The 26,364-nt window shown below is 39.6% G+C and overlaps 1 protein-coding gene across 2 annotated transcripts in view; it reads right to left on the bottom strand.

Moving 5' to 3' along the window:
• The window catches only part of LOC124805118 (katanin-interacting protein-like), a 323,814-nt gene that overhangs the window by 166,023 nt on the left and 131,427 nt on the right, over window positions 1-26,364 (bottom strand). For both annotated transcript variants that reach the window (XM_047265570.1, XM_047265571.1), the window contains exon 7: window positions 1,225-1,362. In XM_047265570.1, the coding sequence (XP_047121526.1) occupies window positions 1,225-1,362 (138 nt within the window). The remainder of the gene's footprint in view (window positions 1-1,224; window positions 1,363-26,364) is intronic.

Raw genomic sequence — 26,364 nt, 5'->3', positions numbered from 1 at the left:
GTTACCGAAAACCATATTTGTTCAGCTTACAACCCTCAAATTTGGTGTTTATGATGATATTTTATGCTTAAATGATGGTGTATTTAGAAAACTGGATGTTTTGGAATTATTGGGCATAAAATCTAGTGGGAATGTTGCAAAATCCTTGGTGCAAATAGATAAAGAGAGAATCCTCAAAGCAGATATTGATAATTTAAAATGCACAAAAGAAGTCAGACAGAAAGCTAGAGGGACCAAGAGAAGAAAAGAAGACCAGTACGATTCAGATGATGCTCAGTATGGTGCAGGAAAATATTAGTGGTAAGTAATTCTCATCAATAACTATACTATAATTGCAATATTAAACTTTAAATGGATTTTTCTCAAAACTACTTTTTTTTTTTTTTTTTACTTTCAGGTAGCATTATTTGATAAGCTAATGGGGTTAGAAACATGAAATTTGGTCAATTTGTACTGCGGATGGTAATAAGTTATTGCAAGTAAATTGAGAACCACCAAACAATCATAAACTGTTTTATAATAATTAATGTACAAAAAAAGTTAAATTTTACTAATGAAAAAATAATTTTTTTATTAAAAACCATAAGAGGTATTATGTTCATTTTACTTGTTAATTGAGGCATGTATGTTACATATATGCAGTAAAAATTTCATTGTTTCATCACTTACAATTCTTTTGAAAAGTGTACCTATTCAAAGGGTAAAATAGCACTGGCAGAATAGGGATAAAAATTGCCTTCCATCTCCCCTTAATGATTTAAAGTACATACTCACAGCTGTGCACCTTACATTGTGCCAGCTGAACATGCAATGTCAGTTCCGATAGTGGTATTGTGTGTGTGTGTGTGTGTGTGTGTGTGTGTGTGTGTGTGTAGGGGGGAGGGGGGGTTACCGGGCACGCACACATGCGATCTTCCTCTTTAAGGGACTTTTCCAAAAACAAGCACGTTTTCAATCTTTTTTTGTACATCTGTGAATGTCTCAATGCTTATATTATTTGCTAAGTGGTCTCCTTTCTGCTTAAATTATTTACATTTTGCCAGAAGTTTCCTTATCCGAGTCTCAAGCATAATAACACAGAGACACTACAACTATAATCATAATCTATATATTGAAATGATTTTAGACATAAAAATCAACTTATTACGTAACTTATAAAATTTATTCTCTGAATTTTAAAATTCAACTATGTATTCTGATATGTTGTGAAACTGAAATACTAACCCCAGTATCTGCTGTGAGAGGCCTGTCAATGGTGTGATTATTCACATCTAATTCTGAGTGAGTCACAATACTTGTGAATGAGTTGTCACAATGTGACACAGACTCCAGAATACTATCATCAGTAGTGAACAATATAGTCTGTAAAAAAATAATGTTCATGTCACATACAAAAAATGAAAGCAAGATAAATACAAATCTCAATTTTAAAATGTACATAAATTTGGAGAATCTGGAACATGGATAGTTAAGGCTGCTGGAAAACAGGTGCGTTTCAGACATCTAACATAATTAGAAGCCAATAAATATTATATGAGCCAACTAATATAGAAAAAAAAATTAAATATTTTAAGAGATGATAGAATTGGACATTCCAAGCAAAAAAGTTCAATCAAACATATTCTCTGCTGCAAAAGGTTCTGGAGAACAATACTTGTTAATCTTAATGACTAAAAATGTTTATTTTATAATTTGTCTGTCTGTGTTAGTCATTATTATTAGATCATAATTTATTTGTCAAGTTACAAATTTACTGCTGTCCAAAACAAATTTTAAAATATTCACAATTAATCTGATAGAATTCAATCAAGTTTCAAGAGCACCATCATTAATTTTAATGCACTTTTGCAGGCTTATGGGAATATGTTGCACTGCTTGTTTTAGTACATGTCTTCATTCATTTATAAAGATTGCAGTAGCCTAGTAGTTCATCTCACACTTCATTTGTTTTCTATATAATTCTGCCTTCAACCAAATCATAAACCAAAATCTATAGATGTTAGTTCATGAGACAATGGAGGCCACATAACAGTACTATTATAATCAGTCCACTGATTATGGACAGCAAAGCCTAACATGTATGATGGATTTGGAGGACACGGAAGCATGTTTCAATTCATGTGACCAACAGTATATCCTGTAATTGTTGGACTAATAGTGTCCTGTCATTCATTTCTTCACAATAACGGGATCTATCTTTGACAGTATTACTGCCCACGACAGAGAAACAAACTTGGAATTTGGTTTCCGTTGTATGATGTCAAGCTGTCCTGATGAAGTTACTAGTCATAATGTGTGCTATTGATTTTATCCAGCGTACATCAGGATTCATTCATCAGACAATAGTTTTCACAATACATCATCATGGCTGGTATTTAACCAAAAGCTCAAGTTATGCATCACTGACTCCAATGTGGAGATGTTGCACATGGTGTAGCTAGATGAAATGGTTACAAGCATTCTGTGAATAATGTTCAAAGAATATTGGAACATGCACAAAGTTGTCACATAAGAGTATCAAATTATTTACAGCATTTCCATAAACTAAGATAAAGTGAGATAAGGACATTAAAAAATTAGATGAATGAGTTATTCCCTAAAAAGATACGTTAGCAGAGTAAAAATTACTTTATTCTAAATAAAACTGTCACTACTATACATTGCTGAAACATCATCACAAGAGGTCATTCACTCCAGTACCTCATCATAAAACAACAGCACTGCTTCTTCTTGAATTTATTTCTGCTGTTTTAAATATAATCAAATTTATCTTTATTGATATTAACTTTTATAAAGCTGAAATGAATAAAGGTGCCTTGTTTTTGCCCAACACAAAGGAGTAACAGAAGTGGGTACTGATACAAGGATACACTGTCTTTATCCCAAAGTTGGATGATTCTTACGTAAATTATTTAAAATGGGATGTAGTGAAACTCTACTTTTCATTATCAGCTATGACCTTCTCTGCTGATTCTCTGGGTAATAAATCTTTTTTGTAATAATGAGGCCACTATGAATTAAAATGTCCACTTCAATAGCTGAGTGGTCAGCTTGGCTGATTGTCACAAGAAGGATTTGGGTTCGATTCCCAATACAGCCAGCAACTTTTCTTTGGTAGGAGGATTGGAACAGGGTGCACTCAGCCTTATGAGGCCACAGCAAGCAAGTGGACATGTTTTAGGTTTCATCCCCATCTGATCGTCTCCAAATTTAAATAAAATTTTGCACAGATAAGCCAAACACAACAAAAACTATTTTTTGTGCGTTGAGTTCAAATTTCACTGTTAAAAGGTTTTAGAAGACGTTCAGTGGAGGGCTACTAAAAACAAAGCATAACGACATCATGGTAACAGACAGATGCAGTCATACAGGTGACGGAGCAGAGCGTCATAAGAAAGCCCAGTTACAATATAAACACTAAATACTCAGCCACTGATGTAGCAGAAAAAGAGCATCTGAAAGATGAAGTTATGAAAATGAAGCCAATAGGAGAGGTGGCTGCATCAGAAAACAAGTACACATGACGTCAGCATGCAGAAAGTACCAGCATAAATACTACATCTTTCTTAATCAGTGACCTCAGTCACAGCTGTCATGTGATGCAGGGGAGTCTATTTCAGTCGACCCTAAGTGTGCCTGGTCATATACGACCTTTTACAGAGTCACAAGCCTCGTTTGAAGAACTCTGTCACCCTACACTGCAGTGTCAAGTTCTGGGTCATCACTGATGAGATACAAGAGTGTCACCAACTTGCTGGCCTACTGGAGGTTTGACCAGCGGGCCAAGAAGCTGTTAGCCATCCACCCTTGTGAGGAGGACATACTTCTGTTGCTCACCTCATTTCTGCAACCAACAATGACACTGTCGGCCTCTGACTCCTAACTGGAGGCTGCAGGTCAAACTCTACATGAAAACGAGTACTTCAGGTTGGGCTAGAGGGTGAGTCTCCCAGATACAAATCTTCGATGTCAATGACAGTACTTTGGAGATCAGCTCACAGAGCTGCTGTTCATCACTTTCCATCACAAGCCACACAAGCTTCGACACCTCAGGGGCACTGACTGGACATGACGTAATGGTCATCACATGAGTTGTCCTCTGCACAGCAGTACTACCGTGTGGACACCTGCCCATTACAGCTGAACAGATCCATGCGCTTCTGGACTGACTGAGCTACCAGCACTTGGGAAGGCAATCCTGTATTGCAGGAGTCTGGGACCAGACCAACGTATCTGGTGTCAGCAAGTGGTTACCAGTGGTAGAGACGTCAATGCCTGATGCCACACCCACACGTCTATAGCAAGAGCAGCAGCTGACATCATCTGTGCAACTCCACTGGAAGATCAACAACTATGGATTTCAATTCACTAAGATGAAGTGTGGTGAGTGACTAATATTTGTTGGCCTTCATCTTGTGTCTTTGGAAGTGCCCGTGTTGAGCCTTAAGGACCTCCACAGCATGCCAAAAGTGCCATTTCCTAAGCAGCAAGAACCTACGGATTTGTCTTTGTTGCATGGAAATACTAGGGAGGTTTATCTATAGCCAGTGAGATGTCAATACTGACATGATTTGCCATGTGTTCAAACTGTGCCAGCTACATGCAGTTTGTGTAGGTGGTTTAGTCATGGGGCACAGTATTGCAGAGTCTTGTTGGGCCATGAAATGGTGCAAAGATTAAGTGGAGTTTGTTTTTATTTGAATACTGGATGAACTGTATCCATATTTTTCTTGTATAATGGCGGATGAAGGTCACACGAACATTAAACACAAACAGTGACTTTGAACAAAACGGTGGAAGCCCTGAGAGGCATATAGCCACACTCTTGGAGACTAGAGCAAGATAACACGATATTGCACAAGAGCATAGAGAAATGGGAAGCTGCTGCTGGGCAAGCAAATACATTCTGATTCAGGGGAGACCAAACCTGTGTTGAGTACATCTGACCCATCCGTTGATCCCACACCAGCTAACCTTATAGCATCATTTTTTGGGAAATGCAATTGAGGATGTATCTGCTTTTATTGATGATGTGAAATCTGCCACAAAAATGAGAAAATAGTCAGAGGAAATGACCTTAAATATTGCTAAATTGCAGTTTGTAGTCAATGCGAAAATGTGTGTTATGTTAACATAAGACTATTATTAAGGCCATAATGTATGATAAGCTGCCTACCGGTCTTGTCCAGCATTATTATAAACAGAAAAGTGCAATGTTTTCCAGAGAGAAACTCAGTCGCTATTGCAGAAACACAGTGAGTCCAGTGTAGTCTATCTTTGACAGAATTAGGAAATTGAATGCCCACATATATTAGCTAATGTGCAAAGCAGATGTCAACAGAGTCATCCTGTGTGAGGAAGAGGATAGAGTCCAAGATGTGTTTGTAAGGTGTATTTCTGCCGAAATGTCACGAAAGGTCAGAATGGAGAATCCAAGTGATTTACCTGCTGCCATTAGGATTGCCACACGAATAGAGAATATCGACATTGCTACATGGAGGCAGAGTGTGACTGTGGTGTTTTCTCAGCATTACATGTGTGGGCCTATGAGCCACACAGGGAGCAATGTCATCATCCAGAATGTTATGAATGCGGGGAGGTAGGCCACAAGGTGCAAGATTTCTGTAAGAAAATGGGACAAGCAACGTCTGAATAACCAGTCATCAAATGAGAACAGGGATGCCTCATCCATCACACACCATTATCAATAAAAAATGAGACTGCAAAAACATATGCAGAGGGAGAGTGCAGCTTGGTAGGCAAAGTGGATGAAGATGAACATACATTTGCAGTGGACACAGGGGCTCATGTGTCTGTTGTCAGTATGGATGTCTTGAGCAGAAAGAGATTGAATTCTCCACAGTATGGATTGTGTGGAGTGAGTGACAATGTTGTGAGGCCATTGGGGCAACACAGCTTAGTTTTAGCATGGGAATTAAGGGTTTTTTGGAACTAATGAAGAAGTGGATAAGTCGCACTGCCTTGTAAGCAGAACCACAGTACACATCAGTGATGTGGATGGAGATTTCATGGTTCCTGTCAACCTCAATATTTTGGTGTGAACAAAGTGAATCTGCCAAAAGGTCTGTTGAGTGCTAATCTGGATGTTTTAGAGGAATACGACAAAGACAGGTTAAGTGAATACCTCTGCCACAAAAAAACTGTCAGCACACATGCAATAATGTAAAATTTTTATAAAAAAAATGGTAGGAAAGTGATGCACACCTTATTATCTCAGTTCGCAGAATTATGCAATCTGAGACGTCTGTTACCAGCAACGCCAGTCACACAGCACAGGATACCCACAGGTAATAATGCTCCAGTGTATAAGAAAACATACAGAATTCCAAAATGTAGGAATAAATAATTGAAGAATGAATCAATCTAACACCTAGCAGACGGTATTATTGAATATAGTGATAGCCCATAGGGATCACCTGTTACTTGGATCCCAATGAAACGCACAAGACGACATTAGAAAATGCAGATTTTTCTGTGACTATTGATACCTTAATGCACAAGCTATCACCATTGCATATCCCATAGTCAACATAACAGGGACTCTGGACAATATGAGTCAGTGCAAAAACTTTTGAAATGTGGGTTTGAAGAGTGGGTATCATCAACTGGAGGTAGTGCTGAAGATCAGCTGAAGACAGCTTTTATCATTCCCTAGTACCATTTCCAGTACTGTCAAATGTCATTAGCAATAAAAATTGAACCCACCACTTTTCAAAGTTTACTGAATGGGGTACAATGTATGGTTTTATCTTGATGACACTAAGCATTGATAAATGTTATTTTGCACCAATTTAGGTAATTATCTTGACCATGTGATTCATCAGGAAGGAGAAAGAACAGATAGACACTTAATCTCAGCAGTTAGGAACCTTTCGCCACCATAGACAGCAAAGAACTGCAACTTTTTGTGTCACTGTAATTATTGTCATAAATTTATGAAGAGCTTTGGTGAAATTGCCAAACGTCTGCAATGTAAAGGAGCAGAATTTGAGTGGTCTACAAAATGATGAACAGCATTCATTCGATACTTAGAAACAAGCACTGACATCTTGCCCAGTTATGATATTTCCAAACTTAGAAAAAGAATTCATTCTATCTAGTGATGTGAGCACTATGGTGCCTTGTTGAATCCTCAGTCAGAGCACAGATAATAAAGAACTCCTGTGGTGTACACGTCCTGACAGCTGAACAAAGTAGAGCGAAGTTATTCCACAAGTGACAAGGAAACGTTGGCTGTTATCTATGGCATTTCTTACTTCCACTGTTATTTGTGTGGACAAAAGTCCACATTCAAATGGTTACTAGGATTGAAGACCCGTTCCAGTAGACTGATAAGATGGGCCCTAAGACTGAGAAATTTTGATTACAAATATTGCACAAGCAGGGGAAGAGGCACACTCATGCAGATTGTTGGGAGTAGAAAAACTGCAGTTCCGTAAGCATTGGGCCGAAGCATTGCTGAGTGGCAAAACGTCCAGGATGCTGACTGTCGCAACCACATACCATTATGTGCAACGGCTTATTGTATAGAATGACCACATATCTGGTTGGTTGGAGATTTGTTTTCTAGCATTCTTCTTCCTTCTTCTGGGTGTCCAAGGTTTGTATGCGAGTCAGTTGTCTTTCATCTTCAGTCCTGAGTCAAAGGTGGGTTTTGTATAGTCAACCTGAGTCTCATTGAGTTGCAATGGGAACAGGGTATCCCATTTTCATGTTGGTCTTCCAACTGTGGAGCAGAAGAACAGTGCGAAGCCTGGAGTGTCTTGAAACTTCCTGGCAGATTAAAACTGTGTGCCCGACCGAGACTCGAACTTGGGACCTTTGCCTTTCGCGGGCAAGTGCTCTACCATCTGAGCTACCAAAGCACGACTCACGCCCGGTACTCACAGCTTTACTTCTGCCAGTATCTCGTCTCCTGCCCTCCAAACTTTACAGAAGCTCTCCTGCGAAGCTTGCAGAACCAGCATTCCTGAGAGAAAGGATATAGCGGAGACATGGCTTAGCCACAGCGTGGGGGATGTTTCCAGAATGAGATTTTCACTCTGCAGCAGAGTGTGCACTGATGTGAAACTTCCTGGCAGATTAAAACTGTGTGCCCGACCGAGACTCGAACTCGGGACCTTTGCCTTTCGCGGGCAAGTGCTCTACCATCTGAGCTACTGAAGCACGACTCACGCCCGGTACTCACAGCTTTACTTCTGCCAGTATCTCGTCTCCTACCCTCCAAACTTTACAGAAGCTCTCCTGCGAACCTTGCAGAACTAGCACTCCTGAAAGAAAGGATACAGCGGAGACACCCTATAAAGGGCTGGCTAATTGGTGGATGTTCACCTTTGTCACCTGTAATGCTTATTATGATTGTTATTATGCAGATTTCTTCTGTGAGCCTGAGTAGTCTTATAAAATCAACAAATACTTCACAATTTAAGTGAGCATTTACACTGACAAAGAGAACTTGTCTCGTTGATGAAGGTGAAATAACATCTTCGATGGAAAACAACTGCTTTGGGCAATCTTTTGTTACATATACTTATTGGAATAGCTTCATCAACTTGGAGCTCCATTCTTCCACAGCATACAACTGTTTACAATGTACCGTCAAACGGGGTGATTTCGGACACCGAGGCGAATTCGGACAGTATGGCTTATTTGCTCTTTGCCACTGCATAGAAACAAAGACTTAGTTATTTTAACGTCTGTGTACCAGTTATTTTAAGAGCAAAATTGCATTTATCACTTTCCACAACTTTTATTTTGTGTCAATTGTTTCCCTAGGTGAATAATTGACGAAAAGTCTCAATGTTAAAAATCCATGCATTATCGTGAAGTGGAAACTTTCTATTGTTGCAACAAGCGGGAAATTATTGTAACCGTAATTGTCGACGCGCTCAGTAGCTAACAGCATTGAGACAATTTCTGTACAAGTTTGTTGAGTTTCTTGTGCAAGTTTATAAAATAACGACGGTTTTGTAAAACTGTGTACTGTGTGGGGTGATTTCGGACAATGCCAAGAATGTATAAGAGCAGGAGAGATGCTACAGTACAGTGTAATTATGACCCAGAACTTCTAGATAAAGCTGTTCGTGATATTCAGAGTGGCAAATTACTGTACAGAAAAGCGTGTGATTTGTATGGTATACCTACATCAACCCTACAAAATAAAGTGCAGAAAGCACATCCGAAAAAAACAGGAGGACAGCCAGTGCTAAATAAAGAAGAAAAAGAAATGTTGAAGCAAAGTATCTTGAGAGCTGCACATTGGGGATTTCCCTTCACTAAATTGGATATTAGATATTTAGTTAAATGCTACCTTGAAATTTCGTAATAATTTGCCAGGAGAAGAATGGGTGCATTTATTCCTCAAATGACTATCAGGAGATCTTTCCATTCGTGTAAGCAAAAATATTAAATGAGCTCGTGCAGAACGTATCTGTAGTACGTAAAATTAATTATATCATTCCATATCACTTATTCGTAACAAAGGGCTATCTTAAAATGTGTAAAATGTCACCAAAATCAAATAAAAAGCATGTAGAAATTTTAAAAAAGTCAGTAACTGTCCGAATTCGCCCTCTATATACTGTAACTTTGGATAGAGATTTAAAAAACACGTGTCCGAAATCACCCCAATCCATGGGGTGACTTCGGACACTTTATTTAACTGCCTCAGATAAATATACCTACACGTACACTTCCTGGTTCTGGGATATTTTATTCGTTACACATATACCCTACCACATCCATAACAATCAATTTAATCAAAAAATATATACGAAAGTTACAATCAAAATAACGACAAAACCGCCCGAAATCACCCCGTTTGATGGTATACAAGAAGTCCCATCCAAGAATAACATTATGACTATATTCTGTCAAAACAAAAAATTCCAAAGACTGTATTCTCCCATCGATAGTTATTCTTACAATACATGTTCCTGTCAGCTGGACATCATTGATAAGTATTCAGCAATAAAGAAAAAAGGTCCCCTAGTTGACTAATGTTTGAACTGGTTGGCCCTGATGGTGATGTTGATGAGATTCACTGCCACTTTGGTAACTGTCAACAGATGGCCGCCTTGCTCGATTCTCCTCAACACAATGGCTATGTAAGCTGCTGGTACCTATGAACAGTGACGGGGAATGGCTAGCGTGTGTTGGGGCATGACCTCATTGAGGGTACAGCAGTGGGCTTTATCAAACAAGTTGACCATAATCACCCGCAGCTGACTGGGATGAACATAACTGTCGTGATGGTTAATGGCAAGAAATGTAGTAATTGTCAAACAACCACCTTCTTTCTCTGATGCAGCATGTAACATGTATAGGGTGTCTGCAGTGGAAACATACCAGTGTGTTGTCCTCTGTCCTTCTGTGGGGTGTTATGCTTGACAGACGAGATGGTTGTACCTTCAGAGGTCAGATGCTGGGTTGTTGTTCGACAGCTGTGGCACAAATTCAGGGTGGCCGAGACCATTTTTCCTGACACATAGGAATGGTGTAGGAGACTGGTGATAATGATACATGTCTTCTCCAATATTCTCTATTAACTCCCAACATAGGAGGTTGACATTCATGGCTGCTATCTCTTGCTTACTTGGTCAGAAATTTCTGGCTGCCATAAACTGCTATATTTCTCCTGCTACTACCTGGCATATGAGACAGACAAGGTCATTGTGGTCTTTCACAGACACCATAGGGACCACATTCAGGAGCCAGTCATACTTATTTTGTTTGATTCTTTTCTCTTACATTTCCTCAATCCACTGGCAACATCTGATTTTTTTCTTGTTTGTTGTGACATCCTCAACCAGAAGAGCTTGGTACATTTCTCCTGCAACTCCTTTCATCAAGTGTGAGATTTTGTTGCTTCTGTCATATTCAGATTCACAATGTGGCATAGGACCAAAATATTATTTATGTAGAACTATGTCATTGTCTCATGAAGATGGGCCCTGTTCTTCAATTGTTCATCCACTAAGCAGACTTTCTGCTGATTGTCACCATTCTCTTCATTGTTCTTGAACCGCTGCTGGGCTATGTTGTCCCAGTTAAAGTACACATTTCCCAGATACAGTGGAACATTGATTTTACGTTCTCCAGTTTTACGTTTCTCGCAATTCTACACCATACATTCGTGGCCTCTGTGAAAAACCCATAAGATCAATGCTAAAAATTCCCTGTTTTTAAATTTCTCCTAGTAACATTTACTAGATTCTATGTTCTTACTCGACGTCTCAGTTGACTTCATCCCATTTTCTTCCTACTGATATTTGATGTGACTAAATAATAAGTGGCACAAATGACAGAAGGTTAGTACCATGGGTGATAAGAGTTAAGGGAATATTTTAGGCCATTGTGAAGAGGGTAGACGTGAGAGTGGAAATGCTGATGTAATCCACTATCGGCATTGCCAACACAATTTGCAACATTTAGCTTCACTGTGCGCAATGATGATCGGTCAAGTGAACTTCACACTGTTTTTTGCAGGAACTAATGTAATCGTAATATCGTGGCACTGTAAAGGTGACTAGAACGAGGCTATCGACTTGTCAATCACTATAGCATCAAGTTGATGTTTATGCATCTGTTAGTGACAGGAGAATCTTCAGTTGTAGCAAGAACTCTTTAGAGGCATATGTTTGCAGTTGCAACATGAGAAATACTTGTGACAAGGAAAAATAGTAATGTTATTGCTCATTGTTTCACATGCAGATATTTAACGGCTTTGGATGACAATTAAGTGCGAAGTAAATATACGAGGTGCATTCAAGTTCTAAGGCCTCCGATTTTTTTCTTCGGACTGGAAAGAGATAGAAAAATGTGCATTGTTTTAAAATGAGGCCGCATTCATTGTCAATACGTCCCAGAGATGGCAGCACCATACGGCAGATGGAATTTTACCACCAGCAGCGAGAATGAGAACTGTTTTACATACTTAAAATGGCGACGTTTTCCTTACTTGAACAGCGTACAATAATTCGTTTTCTGAATTTGCGTGGTGTGAAACCAATTGAAATTCATCGACAGTTGAAGGAGACATGTGGTGATGGAGTTATGGATGTGTCAAAAGTGCGTTCGTGGGTGCGACAGTTTAATGAAGGCAGAACATCGTGTGACAACAAAGCGAAACAACCTCGGGCTCGCACAAGCCGGTCTGACGACATGATCGAGAAAGTGGAGAGAATTGTTTTGGGGGATCGCCGAATGACTGTTGAACAGATCGCCTCCAGAGTTGGCATTTCTGTGGGTTCTATGCACACAATCCTGCATGATGACCTGAAAATGCGAAAAGTGTCATCCAGGTGGGTGCCACGAACGCTGACGGACGACCACATGGCTGCCCGTGTGGCATGTTGCCAAGCAATGTTGACGCACAACGACAGCATGAATGGGACTTTCTTTTCGTCGGTTGTGACAATGGATGAGACATGGATGCCATTTTTCAATCCAGAAACAAAGCGCCAGTCAGATCAATGGAAGCACACAGATTCACCGCCACCAAAAAATTTTCGGGTAATCGCCAGTGCTGAAAAAATGATGGTGTCCATGTTCTGGGACAGCGAGGGCGTAATCCTTACCCATGGCGTTCCAAAGGGCACTACGGTAACAAGTGCATCCTCCGAAAATGTTTTGAAGAACTAATTCCTTCCTGCACTGCAACAAAAACGTCCGGGAAGGGCTGCGCGTGTGCTGTTTCACCAAGACAACGCACCCGCACATCGAGCTAACGTTACGCAACAGTTTCTTTGTGATAACAACTTTGAAGTGATTCCTCATGCTCCCTACTCACCTGACCTGGCTCCTAGTGACTTTAGGCTTTTTCCAACAATGAAAGACACTCTCTGTGGTCGCACATTCACCAGCCATGCTGCTATTGCCTCAGCGATTTTCCAGTGGTCAAAACAGACTCCTAAAGAAGCCTTCGCCACTGCCATGGAATCATGGCGTCAGCATTGTGAAAAATGTGTACGTCTGCAGGGCGATTACATCGAGAAGTAACGCCAGTTTCATCGATTTCGGGTGAGTAGTTAATTAGAAAAAAAATCGGAGGCCTTAGAACTTGAATGCACCTCGTACTAACTTCCACTTCTTTTACAAAATGACTTACTTGACATGCTCGGCCGACTTTCCTTGCTGGTTAGCCTGTTGCTGCAAACTCTCTTTCACTTTCTTCTCCGAAGTATGCTGCTAGGTACAGGAATTCCTGAAGACTCTCTCGACTTATAAAATAAGTAGACATACCAATTTCATTTGCTTCCACTAACGGCGTATGTTTAAACTTCAGACATATTACAAATCTCACTCTTCATACAAAGATATACTGCTTCGTAAGCCTCTCATGTCTCCAAATGTTAGAAACAAACTAATTTACATATAAGAGAAAGTTGGCTTAAACTCCATGGCAAGTCTCCATAATAAACGTCTTCTCTTCAAGAAGACTAAGACAAAAGTTTTTCTCAAGAGTACCTTCTCAACTGTTCTCACAAAACACCACAGAAGCTCCATGGTTCATTCGTACACTTTCACTAAAACTTCCATGGATCGTCCGACAAGTACCTGTCGTTGCCATTCGACCGCTGCATCTACATTCTTCTTGTGACTGAATTTCAAACCTCCACACACAAACATGTGATGCGCAGTACGTAGGATTCCATAATCCCACAATCATTTCTAAAATATCATGTGTTCGAGATGACAGAAGACTGAGTGGTTCTAGCATTTACGCAGAAATTCTTGAAACACTACATATCCCCCCCCCTCAGATCGGACACACAATATTTTCTACACACTCATTATGTAAATAATATCACTCATAACAACATTTCATATCACAACAATAAATTTTAGATGGCCTCGGGCAAGTACAGAAAGGGCAACAGCCTCAAAGGGTGTGGGGCAAAGTCAGGACATGCGGGGACCAAGCAGCAATGGGTATTGTAATTGTAAACTATTGAAGCTGCATTGGTAAAGTACCGGAACTTCAAGTGCTGATAGAAAACACCGAAGCTGAAATCGTTATAGGTACGGAAAGCTGGCTGAAGCCAGAGATAAATTCTGCCGAAATTTTTACAAAGGCACAGACGGTGTTTAGAAAGGATAGATTGCATGCAACCGGTGGTGGCGTGTTTGTCGCTGTTAGTAGTAGTTGATCCTGTAGTGAAGTAGAAGTGGACAGTTCCTGTGAATTATTATGGGTGGAGGTTACACTCAACAACCGAGCTAGGTTAATAATTGGCTCCTTTTACCAACCTCCCGACTCAGCAGCATTAGTGGCAGAACAACTGAGAGAAAATCTGGAATACATTTCACATAAATTTTCTCAGCATGTTATAGTCTTAGGTGGAGATTTCAATTGACCAGATATAGACTGGGACACTCAGATGTTTAGGACGGGTGGTAGGGACAGAGCATTGAGTGACATTATAGTGAGTGCACTATCCGAAAATTACCTCGAGCAATTAAACAGAGAACCGACTCATGGAGATAACATCTTGGACCTACTGATAACAAACAGACCCGAAATTTTCGACTCTGTAAGAGCAGAACAGGGAATCAGTGATCATAAGGTTGTTGCAGCATCCCTGAATATGGAAGTAAATAGGAATATTAAAAAAAAGGGAGAAAGGTTTATCTGTTTAGCAAGAGTAATAGAAGGCAGATTTCAGACTACCTAACAGATCAAAATGAAAATTTCTGTTCCGACACTGACAATGTTGAGTGTTTATGGAAAAATTTCAAGGCAATCGTAAAATGTGTTTTAGACAGGTACGTGCCGAATGAAACTGTGAGGGACGGGAAAAACCCACCGTGGTTCAACAACAAGGTTAGGAAACTACTGCAAAAGCAAAGAGAGCTTCACTGCTAGTTTAAACGCAGCCAAAACCTCTCAGACAAACAGAAGCTAAACGATGTCAAAGTCAGCGTAAGGAGGGCTATGCGTGAATCATTCAGTGAATTCGAAAGTAAAATTCTATGTACCGACTTGACAGAAAATCCTAGGAAGTTCTGGTCTTACGTTAAATCAGTAAGTGGCTCGAAGCAACTTATCCAGACACTCCGGGATGATGATGGCATTGAAACAGAGGATGACACGGGTAAAGCTGAAATACTAAACACCTTTTTCCAAAACTGTTTCACAGAAGCAGACCGCACTGCAGTTCCTTCTCTAAATCCTTGCACAAACAAAAAAATGGCTGACACTGAAATAAGTGTCCAAGGAATAGAAAAGCAACTGGAATCACTCAACAGAGGAGAGTCCACTGGACCTGATGGGATACCAAATTGATTCTACACAGAGTACGCGAAAGAACTTGCACCCCTTCTAACAACCGTGTACCGCAAGTCTCTAGAGGAACGGAGGGTTCCAAATGATTGGAAAAGAGCAGATGTAGTCCCAGTCTTCAAGAAGGGTCATCGAGCAAATGCGCAAAACTATAGACCTATATCTCTGACGCCGATCTGTTGTAGAATTTTAGAACATGTCATTTCTGGAAACCCAGAATCTACTCTGTAGGAATCAACACGGATTCCAGAAACAGCGATCATGTGAGACCCAACTTGCTTTATTTGTTCATGAGACCCAGAAAATATTACATACAGGCTCCCAGGTAGATGCTATTTTCCTTGACTTCCGGAAGGTGTTCGATACAGTAAGAGCCTACGGAATATCAGACCAGCTGTGGGGCTGGATTGAAGAGTTTTTAGCAAACATAACACAGCATGTTGTTCTCAATGGAGAGACGTCTACAGACGTTAAAGTAACCTCTGGCGTGCCACAGGGTTGTGTTATGGGACCATTGCTTTTCACAATATATATAAATGACCTAGTAGATAGTGTCGGAAGTTCCATGCGGCTTTTTGCGGATGATGTTGTAGTATACAGAGAAGTTGCAGCATTAGAAAATTGTAGTGAAATGCAGGAAGATCTGCAGCGGATAGGCACTTGGTGCAGGGAGTGACAACTGACCCTTAACACCAACAAAGTAAATGTATAGCGATGCATAGAAAGAAGGATCCTTCATTGTATGATTATATGATAGCGGAACAAACATTGGTAGCAGTTAGTTCTGTAAAATATCTGGGAGTATGCGTGTGGAATGATTTGAAGTGGAATGATCATATAAAATTAATTGTTGGTAATGCAGGTACCAGGTTGAAATTCATTGGGAGAGTCCTTAGAAAATGTAGTCCATCAACAAAGGAGGTGGCTTACAAAACACTTGTTCGACCTATACTTGAGTATTGCTCATCAGTGTGGGACCCGTACCAGATCGGGTTGACGGAGGAGATAGAGAAGATCCAAAGAAGAGTGGCGCGTTTTGTCACAGGGTTATTTGGTAAGCATGATAGCGTTACGGAGATGATTAGCAAACTCAAGTGGCAGACTCTGCAAGAGAGGCGCTCTGCATCGCGGTGTAGCTTGCTGTCCAGGTTTCGAGAGGGTGCGTTTCTGGATGAGGTATTGAATATATTGCTTCCCCCTACTTATACCTCCCGAGGAGATCACGAATGTAAAATTAGAGAGATTTCAGCGCACACGGAAGCTTTCCAGCAGTCATTCTTCCCGCGAACCATACGCAACTGGAACAGAAAAGGGAGATAATGACAGAGGCACGTAAAGTGCCCACTGCCACACACCGTTGGGTGACTTGCAGAGTATAAATGTAGATGTAGATACATACATCTTTCACTTCAACAACAATCTTTGTTTTTCCTCTAGAACAGTCTTTAGCTGAGCATTTCTTTATTCTGTTCTTACTTTACTTTGACATTCATACATGAACATTTATTCGTGGTTCAGTCAGCTTCCCTAGCATTTAGGAATTCTAAGGACTCTTTCCCTATTTTCAATCGTAAACTTCAGGTGTTCATGACACATGAGTAATCTACTTCCTGTTCTCATTTTTTGTACTATTTTTCCTTAGTATATACTATTTTTACTATTTTTTTAGCTTCGAGGAACTCTGGTCAAAATGAAAGTGTTCTTTTTGACACTCGTAAACTTACATGAAACGTAACAATGCTAGTTGTGCATAGAATTCAAACTTCCCAGAATAATCCCTATAAAATTTGTGACTTTTGTAACAATATTGTCCACTTCTCCTAGGATCAGTACCTATACCTTGCTTGTGGGTTGACCTTATCAGAACATTTCCTCTTTACATTTTGATAGGTATGCTCCTTTAAACATTCCTATTATTTAGGCCACAGGTCATCCTATCTCTGTGTACGTACGCCTGCCCTATATACTTAGCAAATTCTGGGTATGCCCCCCTTGTCCTTTCTGAGTAGGCCTCATGGTTTATTACCCTAGTATACATTCCTAAGTATACTATAATTAAGTATTCTCTGGTAAAATAAAAATCTGTTCTACACTTTGCATTCATTTTTTACTGCTTCATTTAATCCCTAGAGTCCTCCTCTACTTCTCAACTTCGATACTCTTAGTAGATACTATTCAAGTACCACTACCCTACAATTTGTCAGAGTATTTATTAAACTGACATTTCCTAATGATCAGCATGACTAATGCTACACCTGCATTCTTTTTCTTTCTTTGCTCAAGTCTCTTCCTTGTCTATCTCCTGATCATTACCGCTTTATAGTTATCCCACAAGTCACATGCTTTTGTCTCCCTGTCTCCCTCTTTGCGCATAGAGAGGGAAACATTCCACCTGGGAAAAATATATCTAAAAACAAAGATGCTGTAACCTACCAAACAAAAGCGTTGGTATGTTGATAGAGACAAAAAACACACAAACACACACAAATGATAAGCTTTCACAACCCACAGTTGCTTCATCAGGAAAGAGGGAAGGAGAGGGAAAGACAAAAGGATGTGGGTTTTAAGGGAGAGGATAAGGAGTCATTCCAATCCCGGGAGCGGAAAGACTTACCTTAGGGGGAAAAAAAGGACAGGTATACACTCGCACACACACACATATCCATCCACACATATACAGACACAGGCAGACATATGTAAAGACAAAGAGGTTGGGCAGAGATGTCAGTCGAGGCGGAAGTACAGAGGCAAAGATGTTGTTGAATGACAAGTGATGTACGGGGGGCGGCAACTTGAAATTAGCAGAGGTTGAGGCCTGGTGGGTAACGGGAAGAGAGGATATATTGAAGAGCAAGTTCCCATCTCCAGAGTTCTGATACGCTGGTGTCAGTGGGAAGTATCCAGATAACCCAGACGGTGTAACACTGTGCCAAGATGTGCTGGCCATGCACCAAGGCATGTTTAGCCACAGGGTGATCCTCATTACCAACAAACACTGTCTGCCTGTGTCCGTTCATGCGAATGGACAGTTTGTTGTTGGTCATTCCCACATAGAAGGCTTCACAGTGTAGGCAGGTCAGTTGGTAAATCATGTGGGTGCTTTCACACGTGGCTCTGCCTTTGATCGTGTATCTTTGGTGAGCAAAGACATACTTCAAAACAACTGGTGGGAAAAACTTGCTATTATGGGAACTGAATACAGAAGACAACTTTAGTTTCATTAATGTCACTTGGACATCACCTAACGATTTTGAATTTCTGGTAAATATGATATTACTGTTTCTTAGAAAAAGACAGAAATTTCAGGAAGGCAACTACATACAACCTGGCTTGCTGTTAGTCTCTTTTTGTTGACGGGAGATTCATTCCAGAGCCTTGAATGTTTGTTTCACATTTCAAAACAAGCTATGACAAACGACCTTATTTTGTTTTCTATGCAGTCTTTCTCAGTATTCTACCAAATGCAGTAGCAGTTTTAGGCAGAGCACCTTGTTTTATTGCTGTTATCGTACTGCTTGCTTCACACATTCCACAAACAGTTGTGCCTGGTACAATGATAACAACTGGACAGTCTGCTGCCTCATTCATTGCAAAATATTCTTTCTTTTTTTTGTTTTCAGAAAAACTTAACACAGCAAAAGAAAATAAAACACCTAACAACCCTATACAACAGATGACACAATGCAACACAAATATACACTTGCAACATTGACAACAATGTGTGAACCATTGTCTACCACTATCCTCATTCCATTATACAGCTGATGGTTGTACATATTCACAACACTGCGAATACATTTCATTTATTTCACTATGGTTGTAGTTGCTTTGGATGTGCATGCATGCCCAAAGCAACATTGCATTGTAATTTGGAATAACACAGGCAATGAATATCATATTTATCTGCTGAGACTGAGCAAGTGACTTTCAAGTAAAATATCTAACCTGTATGAGAATATACATAATGCAGGCTGCAGATGCATGAATGATGATATATGGAAGTTTTGGTCTGACAGTGAATCGTGCTCAAATAGTCTAATGGTAAGGTGAACATTCGCAATAAGCGGGAAATCACAATTTGAGCTCAGGTCTGGCACAAATTTTCATTGTCACCATTCCATTAGACAGCTGATGGCTGTACACATACTTGCAACTGTAAGTACATTTCATGTGTTCCAGATTTTGGTCTTGATAAGTTACACTGAGAACAATTGGGTTTTCGGGAATTCAGTGTCCCATTGGCCTTTCAGAATTTTGGAACACTAGACAAATTCCAGCCTGACTAACATAAACTGATAAAACTACACTCTTATCATGACCTCGACAGAGATTCAATGACGTGCTTCAATCAGGAAGATTTGCTGCTCACTCAGTTTGAGTCCTTACAAAAGAACAGCTGTTCTTTTTTGCAGAAACAAATTATGTCATCAAAAAGGAGTTATATGATCTTGAGAAAGAAAGGGAAGCTGAATTAAGAAAGCTCATAAATTGTGGCCAATATAAAAAATTACTGGTCTACTACCTCCCTTGAAGACTACATATGCTCATAGTGATGAACAATTCAAACTGTAGAATTGGTAAAACTCAGGTATGTCAAAATTAGCCAATTTCTTCTAATAAGATTCACCAGACTACATAAAATGTAAGATTTGTCTAGTACATCAGATTCATATGCAGATTGTGGAGATTTGTCAAATTTTAAGCATCAAGCGTGTCAATATGGTATTGCTTATGATAACCTACTCAGCGAATTGAATTAAAATAAGTGACTGTTTTTCATGTGCTGAGGGTTGTAAATGTTAACACTTGTTCCAAAATGTTGGTTGAACCATGGGTAATTGCTGAATTTACAGTAGCAACGACATGTTAAAAAATCTAGAAAGCTGAAACATTAGATGCTCACATTAGGCAATGCATGGCAAGAAGATGGGGAAAAACTATTCCTGATAATTTGTCAAATTCAGATGGAACGAATACGCATTAAGTGGATTGTTAAGTATAAAACAACAAGTTCTTGGAAAATTAGTTCTTCATAGTCAGATTAAAGACTATAATTACTGACAAATAATTTAGGAGTGAAGGAGAACTCACTGAATAGCACAAGCACTAAGTAGTTGACATGAACACACAAAAGAGAAATAAAATTAGCTACTGTTTGGAATAATCCTTTGACAAGCTGGAGCATGCGCACATGCGCGTGCGCACACACACACACACACACACACACACATTGTGCCAGCTGGACACACAATGCCAAGATTGGATGTTAGCAGGTGGACTACAGTCCAATTAAAATTACATCTGTCAATTTGCCATTGCAGTGTTGTCACATCCGCTGCTGGCTGCCACTCAGTTAGAGGCAATACACAAACACATTGGGTCACTTCACAAATGCTGTTAATAGGTACAGCAGAACAATGTTAGAAGTGGCCACCGCGAGGTATTACAGAAATGGTAAACACTCTGTCAACAGCTGATTTTGAGTGACCAATGACTCAACTGCACCAGACAATGTGTATTGTAGCCCTGAATTTAAATTCATGTCTCAAACTGATGACAACCTCATGACGTGCAACGTATCTGAAAAAACAACAATCAACAATGGCAGAACTAAAATCATGCTCGCTTTGTTCATGGCATTTAGTGCCAATCTCTACGAGCAAACTCAAAACAGAAAAATTTCATAATATGTTTGTTTGCATAGCTACCTTCTGCAGCAAAATTTCAGTTTTAGCATTGAAAGCAAACTGTAATTTCTTGCTGTCATTGGTTGGCTACATATTACCAACAGCAGAGCACTCCTGGCTGACACTTGGTTACAGATTACAGATGACACAAGCAGATTCCAAAAGAGAAAAGAATGATAGGAAGAAATATAGGAGCAAAGAAAAAAACCAATATGATGATGAAAATTACTTGGCAAAGTATTAGAAACTAAACAAATACATTTAAACCAATTAACTGAATAAAAATGATAATCAAAGTCTTTTGATTAGTCAGAAACACAAATAATTTCACTGCATTTAATGAGATTCGAACTTTCAACATTTTACATATCAAGTTCACATGCTAATCACTAAGCTATGCCATTAAAATGCTAAAAGTAGGTGAATATATGAATCTGGTGTCCCAGTCACAACAATTAATTGACAGCCTTAAAAAATTTGGCTTTATCATGCAATGTTGTGTGAAGATTATCTAATGTACACCACTCTCTGTGATTATAATGATTGTATACATGACGCTGAATCGAATCTTGTGCAGAAGGATCCAGTAGTGTTTGGTTAATGCTGTGACTGAAATGTGTATATTTTGTTAACGTCATTTTATGTGTGTGTGTGCGTGTGTGTGTGTGTGTGTGTGTGTGTGTGTGTGTGTGTGTGTGTGCGTGCGTGCGCGCGCGGCGCGTGCGTTTTGTTTTTGGTGTGGATATCATGTGTGATGGCATACAAAATAAAAAGAGCCAGACCCAGGATTCAGGATCCAAACACATCAAGAAAGGAAGCTGGAGAAGGCATTGGAAGTGAACTAATTGTTGTGGTATATGAAGATGGTATCTGTTCTTTCGGACATGTTGGTGACCATGCAGCTCTCTTAGAATGAAATGATAATTAAATCAAGACCCTAAGCTGTTGATAGGTGTTGATATACATCAATGGGGACAGCTGAAAATGTGTGCCCCGACTGGGGCTCGAACCCGGGATCTCCTGCTTACATGGCAGATGCTCTATCCATCTGAGCCACTGAGGGCACAGAGGATAGTGCGACTGCAGGGATTTATCCCTTCAATGTTCCCCGTGAGACCCACATTCCCAACTTTACATACACACACCACATTCGTAGTTCCCCTGCCCTTTACACTCATTACTCGTGGCAGACAACCTTACTGAGTGCCATAAGGGTTCGGGCAATACGTGTGCATCTGCATGGAAGAAGAAGGTTAACGGCTGGTTAGCCTTAACTATATGAAGATGGTATATGTTCTTTCAGACATGTCTTTCTTGTTTTTGTGTGCCTGTTGATGACTCAAAGTCACTACTCAGTGGGTAGTCTGCTTCACTTCTAAATTATTTATACTCTGCCAGAACTGTCCTTACTACAATTACTACACAATTTTTTTTTAGGTTTTTAAAATTTTTTTATACAAAATGCACTTTCAGACTGGAGCTTGTCCAGGGAGTCCACAAAGTCATTGCTCTCTGGAATGACTAATATATAAAAAAATTAATCGACACCTGACATAAGTAGAAGGGCTCACGCACAGATGACGTTTGAAAGAGGCAATCAAAAGCTAGTCTAGCAATGCTATCAGTAAAAAACAGTGTATTTTGATTTCATTAGTGGATATATAAAACTTACTCCAAAGGCTTGTATGACTATTCAGTTTAACTTTGATCACATATACATGGGCTTTTGAACTTGGAATGTTTCTCACATTTGGCAAAACTCCAATAAATAACTTAAATGATGACAACCAAATTAATAATTCAAATACACAAAAAAAAAAATCTTCTTTTAAAAGTAATACCAGCAATTTACTGCTAGACTTCCCTTTACCAAGAATTGATATGTGATATAAATGTGCATCCAAGTACCTAATTTCCTTTCCTTTTACATGTAATCTGGAATCAAGTTACAATAACAGGAACTATAGTGTGACACTGAAAGCACCTTCAATAAACAAACACAAAATGCAGAGCTCAATTGCTTGCTTCAGAAGATAATGCTTCTATTTATACACTCATCAAATGTTCCTCTACCCGCAAATAAGTAATTTCCAAACTCTTCCACAAACTACGTATCTTAAATGATAAATAATTGCAGGGGACAGAACTCAAATTGGTGATCTCCACCATCACCAGCAAGCCCCTATAACCACTACATCATGGTGAATGATGTACAGCACATAGCAATGCTCCTTCTTCTCACAAAGCAGTGACACACTGTTTTGGAATGGACTAAGCTTCATGAATGTGCATCTAACCAGTGACAGTACATCCTCATATTCTAATCATTATTATGAAAAGGATAGATTTCTACTCAAAAACTGGTGGAGATGCTGATTTACTGACAGACACAACAAAAATCCTGCTAAACAATTAAGCTTTTCAGCCCAAACATTAGGCACCATACAATCACATAAACACACCTCACAGTGGTCATGTGTGTGTGCGTTGTGTTTGTGTGCATGCATGTGTATGTGTACAGTCTAACTCAGAAGAGAGCCTTTTGGACAAAAGCTTAATTGTTTAGCAGTCTTTCTGTTGCACCTGTCTGCGACTCAACATCACCACTTTATCTATCCTTTTCATAATATAGTCATTATCCCATCCTGGACATTCCATTGTTTCATATGCTTGTCATCTTTCTTGCTCTTCACTCCAAGAAAATTTTTCATCTGCCTGCAACAGATTTTGAATTTATCATGCACTGTAAATGAATACTTTTATGAACCATCTGCCCAAGGAGTACATTCCAAGGAAGCTTCTGACATCATGAATGTGCCGAGGAACTGGAAAATCTGTTACAGCTGTTACTTTTTCTGGGTCAGGACAGACTATATATATCCATCAACCAGGTACCCCAAGATTTATACTTCTCTGGTGACGAAGAAGCACTTTGTCAGATACAGGCAAAGACCTATGTTGAAGACATATTTCAACCCATTTGTCAAGCACATCCATTTAAAATGCTGAAGTAGATGTCCTTCATGCATTCACAGGTGGCTAGAGTATTGCACAGATCAAACGGCATAACTCTGAACTCATCCAGTCCTGACAGCAGTGTTTTCCCAGTTTGTCTCATCAATCTCAATCTCTCATTACCCAATCTGCATATCTATAGCAAAGAAATATTTTTGCTCCATCAGGCAGTCCACAGTGTCTTCAATGAGTGGCATTGAATATACATTCTATTTTGTAATTTTATTCAGTTGCTGGTAATTAACACACAAAAGCTGGGTGGCATTTTTCCTCTTTACTACAACAAAAGGGGGATGACCAACAACATTCTGATGGCTGAATTATGTCATTGTGCAGAGACTCCTCCATTTTCTTCTCAGTTATCCACTGCCCGGCTGAAGATACCCTATTTCATGTGATCTCTAACGTTTTCTAGAGTGCTTTTGGGTATTCTGCCACGTTGGTGTTTCCATTTTATGCATATTATCTTGACCACCGACCCAACCAACCTCTTCAGATGCTAGGAGTTTTGCTGTTATTTGTACTTGCTGCATGGACTCCAAGCATTCTGTGAATTATTGTTGATTTCATGCCACTATTTATAGTTCATAATGCCCACTATGTTCTTTGACACTCTTTTGTTTCTCAGAGCTCAGACTGACATTCTGTGAAACACAAATTCTCTCAGCATTCTCCAGTTGTGGTGGATGTGATGGCCAGTGAGATTTTAAGAATGCCAGACCCAGACCCCAAGCATTATTTAAATTTAAACCTCCATGCTGCTTATTAGGTTTTCTGACATTCTTATTTCAACAGAATCTTTTATTATGCTGTCCCACAAACTTGGCATTTGCACCACGATACTAGTCTCATAGCATTTAATTTCATGATTATATTCACGGCAGTACTTGGCTACAGATGACTCGTTTGGTTGTTTTAGCTGGGTATGTTGCTGGTATTACTTGCATCTCTCCTCAACTGTTCTGTCCCTCATAAGATATTTCACATAAGCATGGCATGTGATACACACCTGGATTTCAGAGAACTAGATAACCCTTAACATTACAAAGAATAATTTTTGTCTTAGTTGAAGGGAACAAAATACACAGAATGTCATTTTTCCATTGGAGTCTACCAATCTTTGCTTAGCAACACTATTTGTAGGAGTTGTTTTTCTTAGTCTGAAACTATTCGAGCTTTATGGACCAAAGTCTATACCTCCAAATTTCTTTGCGAGAGATGGTGATGACTTAAAGGTGCGGAGATAGAGATCAGTGTGCTTAGGTTTGCTGTATGTACTCTGACCCAGGGACTCATCCTTTCCTCTCTTAACTAACACTTCATGGAAAGATAATTGGGCTCTTTTTTCAAGTTCTGTTATTAATGATGCATTACAGTGTGAAGAGTACCAGTGTTCCAGGAACTCTTGAAGCTTTTGTACTCTATGTGGCCACCTGACAAATGTGTTGTTCATGTATCCATAGAAACATACTGGTTTCTGTTGGGAATGCAGGAGGACAGCATAGGTTGTCTTCAATCAGAAAGCTTCCCAACACTTACTAACAACATTATATTTATTAAATATGAAGAATTACTCAACTTAAATGATGCTTCTTCTTGTGAAATGTCCAGCACAAGTAGATGTTTGAAATTATTACAAGTCCTCTAAAATATTAAAGTCTGGTCACTGTGTCTCTGAGTGAAGCCTACGTAGAGTCCCGAGCTGGCACAAGATGTCTTCGGAGCCTAAGTGTCGAGGACAATCGACGAACACTGCAGCTTGTAGACTTGGTGGTAACTGGAGATTGTACACGACTCAGCGCACTGAAGAGAGCTCTCTGCCATAGCTCAGTGCTCCAGTATATTTAACAAGGCATCAACCAAATGCTATCCACACATGTGACGTCCATGGGTTGGCAGCTGTGGCCTCTGGTGAACCTCAATGTAGTTCGTACTGCCATCCCACACAGCAGCTGCACTACGAGTGTTTGGTGTGGTACTCTCTGGAGTACTGTCACCACAGTTTCAACTCAACAGATTCTAATATTTGCTGAAAAGTGGTCCGTATGAAGGTTCACAATAATAGGAAATAACTGACTACCTATCGCAACCCATTAGTTTCTTCATAACATTTTCTGTCAAACAGGAAATCAGTTCTGTGAAACAATCATCAGACTTTTCTATGGAATGAGAAAATGAAACTCTTGTAAAGAGGGAGACTACATTAAAACTGGCCGTAATATACATGTCCTGTAGTGGCAGTTGTCTGAGGTTATGTACAAAGTTGGAGGAGATGAAACTGTGATGTTCAAACTTCCTCACATGTTTGCTGAGAATGTGTTTAAGATATTTTGCCAGCTAGTATGTAAGTTTGCCAGT

Source organism: Schistocerca piceifrons, chromosome 7 (genome assembly GCF_021461385.2).
Source record: "Schistocerca piceifrons isolate TAMUIC-IGC-003096 chromosome 7, iqSchPice1.1, whole genome shotgun sequence".
Taxonomy (NCBI): domain Eukaryota; kingdom Metazoa; phylum Arthropoda; class Insecta; order Orthoptera; family Acrididae; genus Schistocerca; species Schistocerca piceifrons.
This window is presented reverse-complemented; position numbering and strand designations above follow the sequence as displayed.